The sequence below is a fragment of the Opisthorchis viverrini genome (assembly GCF_000715545.1).
Source record: "Opisthorchis viverrini unplaced genomic scaffold opera_v5_235, whole genome shotgun sequence".
Taxonomy (NCBI): domain Eukaryota; kingdom Metazoa; phylum Platyhelminthes; class Trematoda; order Opisthorchiida; family Opisthorchiidae; genus Opisthorchis; species Opisthorchis viverrini.
The window spans coordinates 288165-302419 of record NW_008751887.1 but is presented as its reverse complement, the minus strand read 5'-3'; the positions used below and the strand labels follow the sequence as shown (position 1 = coordinate 302419).

The 14255-nt window shown below is 40.9% G+C and overlaps 2 protein-coding genes across 2 annotated transcripts in view; one reads left to right on the top strand and one right to left on the bottom strand.

Annotated features, from left to right (window-relative positions):
* The window catches only part of T265_08668 (hypothetical protein), a gene marked incomplete at both ends in the record, with an annotated part of 92274 nt that overhangs the window by 3571 nt on the left and 74448 nt on the right, over positions 1-14255 (bottom strand). The window contains one exon of the mRNA XM_009174539.1: positions 11958-12112. Coding sequence (XP_009172803.1) covers positions 11958-12112 — 155 coding nt within the window. The remainder of the gene's footprint in view (positions 1-11957; positions 12113-14255) is intronic.
* T265_08667 (hypothetical protein) overlaps positions 13885-14255 on the top strand; it is a gene marked incomplete at both ends in the record, with an annotated part of 11568 nt that continues 11197 nt past the window's right edge. Inside the window, one exon of the mRNA XM_009174538.1 lies at positions 13885-14055. Coding sequence (XP_009172802.1) covers positions 13885-14055 — 171 coding nt within the window. The remainder of the gene's footprint in view (positions 14056-14255) is intronic.

The window sequence follows — 14255 nt, the reverse complement described above, 5'->3', positions numbered from 1 at the left end:
TTAGAACTCCAAGGGTTTGAATAGCATTTTTGTAAAGATGATAGGATTTTCTCCATACGTACCTGAATGAATGCTCCCGATAGTCGATATACTTGCATCACTTTTATTCAGACCCCCTGAAATCCAAAAAATCATTTGCGTCAACAACTGGACTAAGGGGTACTGTGGCTGTTCAAGGAGAACTCAGACATCTCAGGGCGTTAACACGGTGGTGTTGCGTTATGTTTACCCTAATGCTCACCTTTGTTAGCATGGATTTATATTGCAAGCGCGCGATATCCATTTAAATGTATACATAATCGATATACATGAGATGCTTTTGAACAGGCTAAGGACTTCAGTCCTATTATTCCAAACGATCAAAGGTCTAATTGCCATGGTGATCGTAGTACAGGCGGTAATTTGTTTTCGAAAAACAAGCACGGAACAGCTCCATTAGCAACCCCTTGAACTTCGAAACACCTTAATTTTGTCGCCGGTATATTGCGCACATCTGTGTTCTTCTGACAGATATTAACCAAGCAGCTATTTGCGCGTGCGAGCCAATCGATAGTTTATGGTTTTTCATAGTTGTTAATCAGTTGAGCGAATGTAATAACGCGAAACTGAACAAAAGGGTTCATCCAAGGATCAATGTGCTCTTCTGAAATTAAAAAGCACGTGCGCATTTGGCAACTTCTAGAACCGATCGCCACTCTAGCCGTCGGTTGTCGCTGTGTTGTGCCCAAAGCGCAAAGCGTTGCGAAAATAGATTGCAACTCTAAAAATATACAAGAAATTTAACCAACGGCAACTAAAATTCACTTAGGGGCCTCCATGGGGATATTCAGCTCCTTTTAAGGGCTGTTCTATCTCCAGGGTCTTAAAATGAAGCTTTGTTGTAGAACCTTTAGGAGAGATCCCTTTCCCGGGAGAATATTATACTGCAAAGTTTTAGAAGAAGTTTATCTTTCGGCTTACCAGTTAGACAAAGATTAACAAAATTTCTTCTTGTTGAACTGAGGTCGCTGGTTTCTATTTTAGAAGGAAGTAGAGTATTGGTTATATCATTCACCACGTTCTTGACGATTCAAACACTGATACGCAAGTGATATTTATATGGAAACGTCGAACCAACAATTTTTTTATGTAGGTATGTGAGCCTGAAATCGAAAGTTCAGCCTAGAGAAATCTCCTAGGAATAATTTGGTGATTTTTTGGTCAGTTATACTGGCGCGTATCCTTTACATTGTTTTTAGCACCATTTTATTCGAAGAAAAACAAGTGTCCAAAACAAAAATTTGTTTACATAAAACAACCATCACTACTAATACGGGCTGTATTAGAATAAGTTAAAGTTATCAGGGAGTAGAAAGTCTCAAGTCAGTAGTCCACTAGAAGGATCTCACCAGATATCTAACGAGAATTTGTGAAACGCTTACCCACAATCACGCTGAAACGACTAAAATCTTTAAATTAGGAGAAATTGAAATGGGGAATCATGCATTGGTCCTCACGTGTGACTAAAATAAAGTTTATCGATCATAAAAGTTAGCGAATGTTACCTGCAAGTCACATTAGGAGGCATATCCATGAGATTGTCTAAAGACTAGAATGATAAGTCGATATGCTTCAAAAGCTGGGAAACAAATGAAAATCTAGTGTTATGGAGTATTAGATCGGTAACCAAAGCAATAATGTAACATTATTTGTTCCGCCGAAGACTCAACTTTCCTCCATCTAACTGAGGGAGGTGCGCTTCCGTCCATACGAAAACGCTACAGGCAAATCAAAAAATAGTATCTACTCGAGATTCGTATTCACAGAATTGAAAATATCTCTCAACGAACTGCAACTTTACCTCATCTAGACGCAATCTTTTTTAGCGAGTTTTCCACACACGCTGTAGGTGTTGGATTTGAATGGTGGTATTTGATACGGTCAAACATAGGTGTGCACAAGTGAGGGCGAGTTCCTGAAGTCGCGTTTTGTAAACAAAAGTTGGCCGGGTTAAAAGGAAGTAAAAAACCACAGTTACGTTTACCATACCACACTCGCATAACTAAATTATGTGGTGTGGTAAAGCAACGGTTCACAGTGAAGTGAGAAGAGTACATATAGAATACTTGTAGGCGCAGTCGAACAATCATATTCTTTATTCTGATTTTCAAGATTTTCATGGTCTCTAACAAATATTTAACCAGAGATTGAGCCTTGTCTTTTTAATAGCAAAATACAAGTCAGTGGATATCTTTCTAAGAATGAAGAATTCGTCATAGAAAAGTAAAACACAGAGAAGAGACAGACAGAGAAAACGTTTTGCGGCACTGACGCTTCTGCAATATTTGAAGATATGAACCTATAACAGATAACCCAGGTGTATGTGCGAAATGTCTTGAAAATATGGAGCGATTTCCTGAATATTGTACCATCTTGGACGTTTGCGGGGTCCATTCATTTGTAAAATACTATGAACGAGAGAAGTTGTTTGAACCATTGTTGACTCCAAAGGAATTTGCAAATGAGTGTATTTCACTAATTACGAAACGTTTCCGTAAAGATGATTGTTGTTACTTTTTCGACGTTTTTCAATCGGGGAAAATTTATTAATGTTTCAGTAAAAAACAGTTGTATTTTATCGTGCAATTACCAGCTGGTTTCCTGGTAAAGCGAAGAGTGGGCAAAGCAACAATGATAACACGGGTGGGCCCTGACAGAGCCTTTTTCGCGATGGATTTGTAACATATATTTACAATGGTGCCAGCATTTGTTAACTTAATGAAGATTCTGGACAAGAGCTTGTCTGTGTATATAACGTTGTGTTCAGTCTGGAAACAACCGTAACTCAAATTCCAACTGTTAAGGCTTGCTGGATCCAATGTGGACCTGAATTTTCATTACTTACCTCCTCATCTTTGAAAGTGAAAGAAAACATCATGCGAAGTACCTCACTCAGTTCCTGCAGCTGCGCCTACTTTAGTAGATTTCAGCAACTCAGTAATTTTCCTCTTCAGCCCTGTAGCATAACAAGAGATTCTATGTTGTCAGTTGTCTGAGCATCTTTGCATAAAGCCAATAATTGTTCCTGTCAAACAATCGGAAAATATGACATGTACTTGTTGTTCCACTTATGCGAATGATGTACCTTTCCGTCCCATTTCGTCTTTATGACAACCTAACTGGCGACTTCAGCCAGAGGGCTGCAGCATAGTTATCTTTTTTTGGTATTTTCTTATCATGCTTATTTCTTTGTCGACCAGCCTGAACATTACACACTATCAAAAGCTCCGATCAGCTACGTTGTAGATGATATGACATGTGTTGTAGCTGCCTTGTTTGTGTCTCTTTTCAATCACTAATATCGCGCAGCCGTACTGAAACGTTACCTTGCCCATCTAAGTTACTCACGTGCATTGTCAAATCGAACAAAGTCAAGCTGCTGGTTCAAAGACAACCAACCAATCGGATGATTGCAAATTGGGTAAGATGAGAAGAGCGGCACAATCCTGGCTTTTCAATGCCAAATCACAATCGTTCGGTGAAGCTACACTCGATATTGTCAGGACATGCAATAAAATACGAGCTTGACCGTTCCGGTATCAGAGTACGCAAAATTTCGTGGAGTGCGCTTTAGGCCCAGCTTAGATAACAAGTGGTGTATCAATGGAGTGACAATAAAGGACAGAGTCAAGCCTATAATTAATGGGAAATAGGGCTGTAACGAGTGACTAAATGTCTATTCCTGGCACATGTCAAAAACCGTTGGGACAGATGTAATACGAACTAAACGCTACAAAGTTGACAAATAAGATAGGATAGCATACCTCTGAGAAGCAAACTGAGCTCCCAATATTTACATTCAGTTTTTCAGTGTGATGGCGTTCATCTTACGTGATATTTTTGGGTTTACACCGCAAAACTAACCATTTTCGTCGCAGAACAATCATTTGCACTTCCATTGTATCTAAAATTCTGGAATGAGTAGCTAGTCAAACTTTCAGCTCGATACAAACTCGCGAAATATTGTATTCTTAAACAAAATTCGGTCGCCTGATACAAACTTTGGTTCCTAAGCCGGGCTACAAATGAAAGGAAGAAGGTCCTCGTTACGGAGATGTTCATTAGGCAAACCAGAATATTGGACAGGAAGCAAAACCCTCATATGCATCTTGTTTACAAAATTGAATATCCATCTTCTTCTTGAACGCGCCTTCCTGAACTTTCCTACTCAAATCCAAGCAAATGTTACAAAGCGACTCCACAAATTCGGTAACAGATTTCACTTTTTCACAAGGGAGGTGAAGCGGATTTACTAGAGGACACTACCCGCATGCCTCATCAGTAGTATCCGCCGTTACACCAAAACCATAGCATAACCACCGTATATCTCGTTGGTCGAAATCCAAATCTCGGATACATAGATATACTGATTTCAGGAACTCTGTGCTTAATACGGTCTCATAAACCCTAGCATGATACGGATCCTAAGTGAATAAGAGCGTTCTGACTGCAAAATATGGCGCGTTGAAATCATAAACAGGATTCGCTGCTAGTAGTGCTACTCAAAAGCCCAAATTTAGTCCACAGCAATATTACCGACGTGTTCACTGTTGATGGCACTAGTACAGCTAGTTTATTGGCAAACTAGTAAACTGAAGTAGACTGTGTTCACGATTCTAAACGATTTACTGGCATTTGATAGTTGATGATTCCCGTATTAGACAGTGTGTTTGTTCTAAAAATGTGACATCCCCTTGTTCTTTGTATCATTTCACTGTACCATATATCCTATACCAATATTTCCCGTTAGGTTATCCGGCCCATACTAGCATTAGTTCCCCTTGCCTAAACTTAGACCAAAACTCAGCTAAAAAAACGTGAAGTCCGCCTTTTTCCAGAACACAGTGCAGCTGCTCATTCAAACAGACATTTAGATGACTGTTTAGAGCTTCCAGCAAGAGCCTAGTAGGCGACTTGACTTTCCTAGCACACATTCTACGATGTACTGGGCTAATCTCGATCCACTGTTGGTGAACCGGCGGAGACTGGAACTCGTATTCTTCTGTTTACTGCAAACTGTTTACCGCTTCCTTTATTCAACCGGAATTTGCGACAGCTCGACATGTGACATGCGTGATCGTTCCTTCATCAACCCCGGTGTACCGGCCTCGAAACTCCCCACTTTTGCAACAATTGTAGCACCTTAGTAATCATGACTTCGCGTCATTTAGGCTAAACTACAGTCTTAATTGTGAACTTCCGTGCTAACAGGAGGCCCAGATCCTAAATGCATCCATTTCCTGCTTGCATTGTGTTACAACGGTTAAAGTTATTCTAGGTTGACTTTCTCTCTGGACCGTCTACAACCAGTTCTTGTTAATTTCGTGTAAAGTCGTTTTACCTCTGATCATTGCGTCGCTTGCCGATCATCAAGAAAAAAACGAGAATACCTTCTATAAATTTACGGTGACCCTAATCTCAAGATCGGCAAAATTGACGGGATTCTGTCGTAAACGGCTGAAGATTATTGAAGTGAGTGAATTTTTAAAGTTACCAACTATACTTGAAAGTCCACTGTTAATATAACAAACAAATGACTATTCTCACTCCGGAAACATATTTATGAAAGTTCAATGACATATATGGAATCTCAGACGAAACGTGGTGAATGTGGGTGTCTGTACAAAAATTCTCATGCAAGTTTATGAGGAATCGAGGGAGTAAATTCTTTTGACCCTCGAAGGTAAACCTTTTTCTAACCACTGTTTGTTAGAGCAGAGACTTTATGATCATGCATACAGGACACGGTTCAGATTAATGAGGCGAGGCAACGATTTACCTATTACTTGATGCGTATCTCGGAAATCCGTTTATTTAGCCGTCAAACCGCATAAAAGTTTCTGGTGATAATTCAATCACAGCATTGAAGTAATATCGTAAACACCGAATATATGTAGAACGTCCCTTACCTAAGTACACTGCAATGCATCCATTTAAACTAAGAACAAAGATCCTGGCAGGAGATTACTTTTGGAAGACAGTTACACAAGAAAACACTGTGATTTTCGTGTTATCGGCCAACAAAATGGAATTTCAGGGCAAATGTCATTGCAGCAGATGTTGTTTGCCTGACATATCGCGCCGAATTCGATCAACTACGCCATAAAGTTTGCAGCAAAATAACCCGCAGACATCACGACAGATTACCACGCTGTCTTGTATCTGAAAAATAGGAGAGACCTCTAGAATGGCAGACATTTCAGCTGACAACGTATGATTGTTTAAACTATTTCATTAGCTACTCAGAAGTCGCAAGTAGCTAGTAAATCGTCACAGTGATACTTCGACATAGCGGCCAACTTTAAAGCTGGAAACAGCAAAACACAGATGATCGTCATTCTCAGGTCCATTCAAGCAAGTTTTTGACACAGTCTTCGAGCTTTTCGTTAGCGGAAGTAATTGCCTGTTCTCTTGCGGAGCCATGAGTTGTAGTACGGAATCAGTTTTGTTTTAATGCTAGTCACACGAGGCAAGCAACGTAAATACTTGTAGTTCTTCATGCAAAAGACGCCAGTGTACTAGAATACCTTGAGAACTTCCACTAAACAATGATGTAGTCCTGTGAGAACGTATATTGGCTTCGTAAAACAAACTGAAAACGCAGGTTCCTCTCAGAACGTTGGAACAAGACATTGTACATTACAGTCCGTAGGCCTGCTGAACCACGGAGACACACGACAAAACGCAAGCTATGACAGGCACCAATGCAGGGAGCTGAAGCAACTTTTGATAAAATATGGACCATGGTGTTCGATTAAACAGTTTTCTTCACGCGAACTTCTTAACCTGTGATGCCAGTCTAGCGCGAAGAGTTAACTAGCATAAGCATAGGTTTGTTTGAACCATCTGTCTTTTACTTTTTAGCTGAACAAAATTATAATGTACAGTTTGAATCTTGGTTACAGAATCCCGTTTTGCTTCAGTTCCGTTACATTTACAATCTAACCATCTATCCATGTGGTACAGTCCATTCCGTTCGGGATCGACTGCTTATTTTGAAATATGTATCCTATTTATAGCTGAATAAACCCTCGGAGGTTTTCCTCAGTCAAAATTAACCGTAAATATCGACACCTGGTACGGGGATTCACACAACTAAAGCTAATCCATGTACAGGAAACATCCGCGATTGTACACCGATTTCATCGGTCCTAAAAACACCTGCTGTCTGAAAACTTCATTTCAGTTGTATTAAAAGACTTCAATCGTACCTAAATGCTCCTGGTAGTGAGTAATCCGTTTATCCGTGTCACGTCGATAAAACGTTTCAGCAAGTTTGTAGGTATTTAAAGATGATATGTTAGTGAAAAGGGGTTAATGGACAAATTTTGAAACAGTCCCATAGAATCGTGAGCTTATGAGCCGAATTATCAACACATGGAACTACACTAACGGTATCCAAGAGCGGACGGCCCGCTAATGAGCCGACGACGAATGGCTTCATGAAAGCAGACCATCGAATCGGTGGTGATCAGCGAAATGATTTATATCGGGGAGTAAGGCATATTAGTCTGTTGGCCTGCCTGATAAGTGACCACAGTCTGCTGGTCGAGATGGACCATATAAGGTAGATGAAAAAAAATAGTGAAAAGTATAAGTGGAATGAAANTGTTCTGTAGGCCTAACTGTGGTCAGATTGCGGTTCCATATCGAACAAAGATCAGATTCTAGCTGTTTGATAGACACACGCTTGGCTCAGTATAGATTCCGCGCTCCGTAACCAGTGAAAGCTTCAGAAGCACCCGATCTGTTTCGAGAAGCCAGGGACTTAGCAACTCTGTGAGTAATCATCTCGCTTCTTCAGCGTAAGTGAATATCGTTATAGTGTTTGCTCTCCTACGTCATCGCACTTGTCATCTACGATACCCTCCAAGACTACGCATAGGCATTTCATCGTTGTGATGTACATAAAATTAGGTTGCGAATTCTGACGACGATTTCAACGTTCAGCTGTTTTCTACTTTAATCAAGGAATTCAATGAAAGCCTTCTCTGAGCTTGGCACACCGGGCGACTCTTCAGTCCAGTCCATCTTTAAAACGACCTTTTCCGCTCAGGTTACTGAGTACTTACTGACCATTCGAGTGCTAATTTTGTCGGAGTCCACGTCGCAGCTAAGTATCAATTGGACACACCGCCGCCAACGCCTCTTTCTAACTTGCTAACATTGAATCCTGCTCACGTGTATTCGATCTTCCGTCCAAATAAACCGATGGTCACTGAGGACACTAGCCATATAGTTGTCGAGGCTAAGGTTGGTTCAGTAACCTAGCGCCCAGAAATGCTAACTGAAAAGAAAGGGCTGCAGTAGCTGGGGCGTAGCTTATGGTTTGCACACAACACCGTGGCCACCATACTGGTAAGCAAAACGGTTTCTCCTCCAGTCAGGTTCTCAAAGTTCACCACTCAAAGAGCAATCACTTCCGTCAAACAGATCTGGCACTTCCTTCATATTCCATGTATCGCGACTTTCGATACTTAGGATTTGTATATATGCGCGTTGACAGAATACACCAGAATCCGGGATCTTGCGTTCTAACCCTTAAGTAATTTAGTTCGAACGTGCACTGAGCGTAGAATAATAGATCAGTTATTGCACACCAGGCTGGTACGACGGCGTCAATTACCAGAGGACAGCTCCTGGGCCGTTAACCAGATCGTCGGGCTACGCAGTCTTTCGACTGCGAGAAATCAGTGTGTTATTAAAGCATCTGTCAGATACTTGTAACTCACAAACCAACCGGTGTTCGACTAATGGTCGTCACTTCGATCGCTCACCGATTCGCGTAGAGTAGAACTGAGGAACTCTGTGAAATGGCTCGTTACTGAGCTTTCTAGTATTCTACCATACTTCCACTTTAATATCAAACTGAAAAGCGGACCCATGGCTTGGTAATTTATCGGGTACTTCGTGAGAGTCGACGACTACTTTGGAAAACATGCGGACTATTTTCCACTAGTCAGAGAATAAAAAGGCCAACAGCTAACTAAAATCAAAATTTGGTACCTGGCTCTACTTCCAAGCATGTGGTCTTATGGATAAAAGCCTAGAATCACTGACAGGAGGATCTCTGGCCTTTGGACCTACCCGGTAGTTTTGATGAGGATGCTGACCATGGTATGGCTTCTTGACACGCGGTCATATTTTAGCCCACTCTGTCCACGCTTGAAGACCCGTTGTGTGTCGATTCAGAGTAAAACTTGACCAGATTCATCGGGTTCAGTTATAAACAATCTTTTGAATAAATATGTTCACAAACGGCGTTGACTTCGGACCAATTAATGAAGGTTTTACTTGGTGATCTGGCTTTCTATGGGGTCAGTCGACATTCAGAGGTAAAAAAAATGCAAAATCTACACTTTCGTCACACTGTCCTTATGCTGCCGCAGCAGGATCAGTTTTCTCCTACCAGTATGTCCAAAAGTACATAGGGCCTTACCAAGTATGCCGGTTGTTCTCCAATTTTTTTCTCTGAGAAGTTACAAAAGGCTCACTTGGTGTAAGTGACCTGAACAAAGTTCACATGACCTGAGTTAGAGCGCGCACCTGCATATCAGTGGTCAAAATGACAGGGTTGAATGACTCTGGCCTTCACTCTATCGATTAGTAGAGACTGGATTGTTGTTAAAAACGGGGAGTGTTCTTCTCGTCCTTTCAGGATTTCACTTCAACGGTAGAATGGAGTAGCAAAATGAACGGTGAGTTCACTTCTTCATTATTAGAATATAAGAATATTTTCTCCCCGTGAATCGTGTTTTTTTGAACTTTTTGTAGGTGTTCTATCAAACAAGTCATTTCTCCCTGACAAAAGCCGCTGTTTGCTTTATTTGCTGGAGGGTTATTACATATCGGAGGGATTTTCTAGAAATATGAGTCTATAAAATCTTTACTAGTACAAGAGAACCGGTCGTAACCCCTGCCTGTACAACCGCCCATCTAGTCTTTGAAACTTTTTGGGCTCTATACACCAGTTTTTATGACACATGTATGGCAGCACCAATAAGGAGATATACATCTACACTTGAGTATTGACCCAGATGAACTAAAAGGGTCTTTAGGCTACATGTTAATATCAAGAGGGTGACAAAAGTTTAGCGGGATCTTTTGTTTACATCAGCTTGTAGGTGAGCGAGTGATTTCACGGGCGGTGACTGAACTGCCAGTAAGCCCATTTCCGAAACTGTGCCAGGTATGCGCCATTTTTCAACTGAAGGAATGCATTTAAGTCCGTACGCAGCTCAGAATTGCCACCGTGCTAGGGCGTGGTTCACATATCCAGCCAGGAGATAGATCAGTGCACTACTTTGCGAATGCAAGTTTTACAGACACTGGATGAAGATTACAACTCCCACCAAATGAAGCGAATTTCACTGTCCTACCCAGCGTACTGCAAGATGCTCCAGATTTGAGACGGTGACGTAGAGTGTACATATCATACTAGCTAATCAACGCGAACCAGGTGAGTGAATAGATGCCGGACGGTACACAAACTAGATCAGATAGCCACCAGAATGAAGTCTAAGTTAGCCTCTTTCAGAGTGATTAGATCTCAGTAGTTCTCAGAATACTGACTTAGTCTGCTATCTTCACCAACATCATCATCTAGTATCATGGTTTTATTGGGGCTGTCAGGGCGTCCAAACCTAGATGGAAGGATGACTCGAATGCTTGGCCAAAGCTTTCCATCCAAAAGACTGTCCATGGCCACCTTCAAGGCAGCCACAATTAGTATGCCTATTCAATTTTGCTCATTATTTAAGCATCTGCTTAACCATAATCAAACGTGCATTACAGGGAACAAATTTATATATGGAGGCAGCTGCTGTTTAAAGAGCACTTTTTGTTTGGCGCGAGGTATATGGTAATTCTGTGATACAGTGGAGAACCTGCTGTAATATATCCATATCAGCCACATTTTATGCTTTTACTTTCATTTAGCTGCACTGCGAGTGGTGGCTTTTCATCAGGGGCCTAGAACGTGTAGTACTACATCGGAAATTCATTCGATATACGTCTTATAAAATCTCTTTGCGTCTGAAGAAAATTGTTTCTCTTCGTTATCAAGTCACACTAGCATGACCTGGAAGTGCTGAGGCTCACCTTCTCTTTGTGGCTACTTTAGAAAGATATATCAAATGACTGTATGCTTAGTAACTTCCTCACATTTTAGGGCAACATTTTGCTTTCGGAGAAAGTACTACTTGCGTCCTTTTAAGTAGCGGCTGATATCCGGCATAATGCATTTAAAATGTTTGTTTTGTAATCACCCAAAGGCTTACCGTCTGATTTTTCAAGTACCAACCAGTTCAATGCAGGGAGAAAGTACTGAGGTTATCTTCGACTCACCTCAGGAGTTCATTACTGTTTGAAGTTTCCTTGAGCGCCTAATCCAGCAAGTCAATGCTCCCTGATCAGTTAGTTCAACGTTCCTAAAAGATCATCTAATACGTCACATAAGGGTTAGTGTATGTTAAACGCAGGGAAAGATACATCAAATCTCCAAATAGGCAGATAATCACTGTGCGACAATTTTTCCAATATCGAAACCTCCGATGCTACTTTATTTGGTTTAAGTTTCACGGATGTTTGGAAAAGTCAGTGACGCCCGAATCTTTTCGAAAGAAGAAAAACAGTGCTATTAAAGTGCCACCCTGTTCTGAGGTACCGTGTTAAGCTTCTTTTCTGCTAAAAGTTTTCTTCATTTTCATTTTCTGTCAGTATTGCTCGACCTTACTGTTCAGAACATAATTCCTTGTAGGCAAATCAAAACGCTTCCTGGCTTGGTAAAAACATATAAATCTGGACAGATGTGTTAGATTATGGTATGCTTGCGGATTTGAATTTTTGCCGGTCGATGAGAGATTATTTGTACGCCATAAAGGGGTGAGCCTGTCTAGGTCAACTCAGTGATGACATACCCTCTTGAACAAGCTCAAATCTGGAGAAGAATAATCCAAAAAGTGATGGTTTTCATTCGACTCTTTAACGCTCTTGCTAGCATCTTTGATCCCGCCAGAAATGAGGACATCCCAAAATATGATACAATAGTGCTTCGACTCTAGCGACTCCCATCCTTTGAGAAATATATATACTCAGATTGAAATGAGGGATCCCATATATATTCGGACTGACCTTCCTAACCAGTAAGAAGTACATATCAGGTGGTGAAATTTCGTAATAACGATGATGGCTCTTGTCAATTAGTACAGATTATCTTTTTTAGTCATTTTCCCGTCTTACTTAGTATGAGTCGATTTTGTATGAACATGAGTCAGGATCGTTCTTGGAAAAAAACAAGTGAAAAACATGCTATTTTCCTTTTTCAGACGTAGATATTCTTCATTAGTTCAAAGCCAAGTTATGTCTGCCAGTCTGACACGAATGAACTGTGTGACCGGTAATAGCAGCAGGGCATATTCCGGTTGGCTAAGGGAGATACGGACTCGATATAGCCGAAGTGCATATCAGCTACTAAAAGCAAACCAACGAAGCAAATGCTCCAAATCCGGAGAATGGATTCTTGGCCACAAAATGGTTCTCCATCAGAGGGTAGGTGAGATTTTGCTTTCATTTGGTATCTACCTATTTTTATGACTGGAACTATTCAAAACTGGCTCACGGTGTTGTTTAACAGCCAGTCAGCATCAAACCGGACCGTCGTGACTTTAGGGTAGGGATTCGGTAGAGCGCAAAGAAACAGCTGAGGCTCTTAACTACGGGCTTTATAAAAAAACCTTCAATTTTTGCCCGTGCAAACACAAAAACACAAACGTTTTATATATCGTTTACGTTTTAGGCAATTAGATCAATACCTTTTTCATTCACCAACGCTTCTATATAGTGATTTCCTTGGAACCAAGCCTCCACTAGAAACACCAGGTGATTTTGAAAGAGGCCAAGCCGACGGATATTATAGTTGTGGACTCAGGCTTCATGGTGGATAGCAAAGAACTGAATTTAAAGTATTAAATTTAGAAAACCTAAACGCGCTTCACCGTGTTCAATAAAAATGCGTTCTCAATCATCTGATAGGTTTGAATACTTAACATTTATAACTGCGCGTGATCGTTGCATCTAAAGCGTCAGCTATATTCCACTGAGCCTATCCACATCACGTACAGCCTACATTTCCCAAAGAAATGTGCCTGAACGTTAGCTAAGATGCGCATACATTTGCAGCACAACACATGCTAGAAAGCCTATGATATGTGTCTCGACAATATTCTCAGTTTCAGAACAAATGTTTTTGCAAAATATCTAATGATTAGAATGATGAACATATGATGCTGAAAGACACGGTGAACATATTTTTAATGTTATTAGCCGAGAGCCGAAAATAACAGGGACAGGATTAGTGAGATGCTCACATTTGCATGTCGATGTGGTTTAAACAGGGGACTCTGGTGAATGCCGACTGATCCTGTCGTTTAGCGTATGCTTCAACTGAATACGTTGAATACAGCCGTCTTACGTATCACTTGGTACGATATTCGATATATTTCAATATATTCTCATGAAAGAACATTACTCCCAAGGTTGCTGAATGGTTTTCGGCAACATTTTATTTGGTGTTTCCTCATGAAGAGATGAGAATATCACACCGCCTTTGCTATCAGAAATGCGAGGAGGCTGTTTTTTGATCAGAGTAACTACCTCTTATGTGACTAAGCAAGAACCCTGTGGCAAGTTATCAAATACGGTGTGTTTTGTAGTTTATTCTGTTACCTCTCAAACCCGAGTGACCGCATGTTATCAAAGAAAAATTCTCGACAAACTAGCTGCTTAGAATTGATACGGCTCAATCGATGCTCTTCTTTACGTAAAACAGCCTAACTGTGGAGATAAATGGAGGGAATATTCGTATTTTCATTTCCGGAACAGGAGAGAAACAGATCTCGGAAGCCCATCCCAATTGCTGCCAAAGCGATTGAATACTTCGACAAGCAAGAACCCGTCGAGGAAGTGACAACTCCTGTTTTCCGAAATGATGTTCCGGACCGAACCAAGAGTGCAAAGGTAACTGCCATGTCTTCGAGAGTTTGGTCATAAACTTGAAGGGTCTGCATTTTACACTACCAACCTCTTTATTGCTCGTAGGAATCACACAGCGCATGTTCAACGACTTCTGTTCTCGTGTAAGTATTTGTTGAACACAGCTACCGTCTTGAGAGTCTTGAGCTCATCAGTTCCCCTATTTACGTATATATATATGTATA